The 3,574-nt window shown below is 41.3% G+C and overlaps 1 protein-coding gene across 1 annotated transcript in view; it reads right to left on the minus strand.

The window, feature by feature from the left end:
- Positions 1-3,574, minus strand: part of acer3 (alkaline ceramidase 3) — a 19,387-nt gene that overhangs the window by 4,706 nt on the left and 11,107 nt on the right. The window contains exons 2-3 of the mRNA XM_037687620.1: positions 366-476; positions 110-162 (exon numbers count right to left, since the gene is read on the minus strand). Coding sequence (XP_037543548.1) covers positions 110-162; positions 366-476 — 164 coding nt within the window. The remainder of the gene's footprint in view (positions 1-109; positions 163-365; positions 477-3,574) is intronic.

Below are 3,574 nucleotides of genomic sequence, written 5' to 3' on the forward strand. Positions count from 1 at the left end.
GTATATATATGTGCATAAAACACACACACATTTCACATATATATACATATACACACATATGTATATATATGTGTGTGTGTGTGTGTATAGTCATCGACGTGTAGCTCACCTGCATCTCATATAACAACGTCATGTGGAAGCACCAGGAACCAACACCTACAGCTGGGGGACAGACAGACAGAGAGACAGACAGACAGACAGACAGACAGACAGACAGACAGACAGAAACAAATAAAAAGTTATAATCTTCTCACATGTATGTAATGTAATGATCACTATAAATATATTGTATTAACTTTACATGATGAAGAAGGCAACAGTGGCAATGTGCATATGTTTGACTAAATGCTGAAAATGGAACTAACCTAAAAGTCCAAGGAACGAGCAGATGTAGCGAAACTCGAGGCCATCCCAGTACGTTTGGACGGCCCCATAAATAGGAGGAAGGATCATAATCAGGTTGCTGACGGTGTTCCCTGTTCAAACAGAAAATAAAAATCATTAATGGTTCTGTGTCTTGGACTGAGTTCAGGTCCACTTAGGCAACTGTGTGACAGGCCGCAATATTTCATTTAATGTTTTGTCTTTACTTTCAACCAGTGGCGACTGTAGCCTCCTTTTGGGGGCACCCCTAAATTTTAACTCAGCTCCCCTGAAAATAAAGAAACCATCAATAAGGTTTTGTAAGGAAGCTTTGTTCTCAAAACTTAGATTCACCGCAAATTTAACACATTTGAAATAAACATGGAATCAATGATGACACTCAAACAGGCCAGTGCCATCTATGAAGTTTTCACGAGTCAGATCCTCAACGCCACCTGTCAATCAATCCAGCAGGCTTTTCAGCAACTGACTAATCAATGACCCCAATCTGTCCCCAAGTGAAACGCCCTTTACCTGCAAGGACTGCACCCCCTATTCCTGTGACAACATTGTCGGGGTTTTGCATTACGACAGCTTTGCAGTCATAGGGATTTCGTGAAAATTTGTCAGAAAAAATGGTTAAACGTCGTCAGTGGAGAACGTGTAATTCAGACAGCGTTACCCTGAGCGTTTAGAGAGTGGAACACAGTTTATTCCACTTCAAAAACTAAACCAAGTTTGGAAAAATGTAAATACAATAAAGACCTGCGGCCAACCCCATGATCAGCTGAATACAACAGTGATAAACTGGACAACCACGTGTTCATCTGTACGAAGGTATCTGAAGCTAAACCCTCCATTTTTGTCATAAATACATTGTATGATTAATGATTAATGGTTAATGATTATTGGTTAATGGTTATTGGTTGGGGGCTGAGATGGGGTAGAGGCAGGGCAGCCGACTCGGGACCTGAAAGTCCCAGGTTCGATCTCAAGTCATTGTACATCTCTTGGTGTCTCTGAGCAGGACAACCTATCCCCAACTGCTCCCTGGGTGCCCTCAATAGCTGCCCACTGCTCCACCTGGGGGTGGGTGGGTTAAATGCAGAGAGCCAATATGGGAACATAGAATGATGACAGCACATAACACATTATTATTAAATGAAAGGCTAATGCTTAAAGCTAGTTGTGCTTTGTTTTGTGTGTAGATATTTGCTGTAACTTGTGGTTGCATAGATGTAGTCTTTGTTACGTTCCTTTAAATGTCCTATATGTAACCGAGTTCCTCCTTTACGGCCGTATCACCATGAACTCGCCCGGTCTCGTCTGATCTTGGAAGACCACCTGGAAATACCAGGTGCCATAAGCGTTTGCGCTTCTCACAAACCACACCATGGGGTGCGTTGTTCAAGCTAAGAGCCATTGTCAGTTCTGGGGCTAAGCCCCCAAAAGGTTAGATCTTAGAATCACGTTTTCAACTTTGATTCGTGCTCCTGCATTGTTGAGAGACCGACTGCTTCTTCAGAGACCTCTGGTAAAATATGTAACTTCAGCTAGAATCTGTGTAGGTTTCTAGGTCATACCAACTATAAAGCTGTTGCTATTCATTAACTGGAAACTATTATTGTGATTAATAATTAGCTGCCTTTTTCTTTTTTCAGAAATATTATTTTGACCTTGAAAATCATGTGGATACCACAGCCTAAAAGTCTTTGTATTATTTTATCTAGTTAGTTTGTAATTATTTTGGGAAACGAAGGCCAAGAATTCCTTGAAAGAACGCACCCGCCACCTCCGCAGCCCAGTTTCAGAGGGAGGTGATCTTCTGATGGGAACAGCTGCAGCTGTTTGTTAACAGTGTGATGCTGACGAGCCAGAAGATGGAATAATGCTCAGGGGACGTGTTGGGGATTACGCTCAGCTACTTCCACAACGGATTTCACTTTAAATTAACTGAATTAACTGAAGTAAGTTTGTGTTGACCGATTGTGGTGGCCATCTTGAATTGGACTGACTCCAAAAGTTAATGAGTTTTAGGCCGATGTGATTTAATACTTATTTAATAGTGTTGTACAGTGTGCTACATATTTCTGTCACAAAATAGACCTGCTGACATGCTCGATGCTTTGTTTTATTCTGGACTAAAACGTAATTTAACTAAATGAACCTGGTGTTGTAATAAACATTAGGAGTTATGATTAGGAATATAAACCATCACAAAAACGGGTGATGTTTTAGAGAATGGCCCAAATCTTTAAACAAACATCTGTAAATTTGAGTAGAAGAGTCCAGAGTTTTGGACCATGAAATGTTCCAGCATCCTGTTTCTCTGGAGACGAAGAAGTTGGAAATCAGTCAGAATATGTTCACGTTTGACATCACACTAAATGGCCTCCTCGGGCATGAAGTTCGAGGCAGCTTTATCACACAAGGACATCAGTTTTTGGTAAAGAGGATCATATTCAGCTGATTCGTGACAGTCACTGCTTTTTCATTTCCACTCCAACAGCAAAACCAAACGGCTGTTTGTGATGTGTGAGTGCCGAGTCAGCATTTCACGTTACTGCTTCTGTACACTTCACTTTGTGCACTTTTAACCATCGAAATCTCACAATTTTCAGCTCATTCAGGACATTATGACAGAGACTTGTAGTTTTTGTATTTTTATATTGTAGAAAAGCTTTGTCTTTATTAACACAAACATCCAAATATAAGTTCATTGAGATCTTTTGAATTATTTTAAAAATGTCTTGAAAATCTACTAGGTTCAAATTTCAAGGTTCTTTATTGTCATTATGTGGTACATGAGGTGGAACAAAATTATGTACCCAAGGTCCCAGTTACACCCAAAAATAGCAAAAACATAAAGTAAAAAATTAAATTTAATTAAAAAATATAAATCCCAAAGGGAAATTAAGTGTTGTTGTACCTCATCATCCCGGTTTCATTCAAGAATTGTTATAGATGCTGATAGTTGTGGGCAGGAAGGATCTCCTGCAGCAAACCCAAAGAATCTGGCCACAGATACTGATCCGTCCACCCGGATCCAGTTTGATGTCAGATCCGGCGAGCCTCTCGGTCCTCCTGGGCTGCAGGACTGACCGAATGCCGGGCAGCATTCCTCCCTGAGCGATGGTCACTCCTCCCAGCAGTCTGCAGAGCTCCTCGTCCCCACGGACAGACTGCTGAAGGTACCGGGGGGGGGGGGGGG

This window comes from Nematolebias whitei, chromosome 14 (genome assembly GCF_014905685.2).
Source record: "Nematolebias whitei isolate Nwh7 chromosome 14, NemWhi1, whole genome shotgun sequence".
Classification (NCBI taxonomy): Eukaryota; Metazoa; Chordata; class Actinopteri; order Cyprinodontiformes; family Rivulidae; genus Nematolebias; species Nematolebias whitei.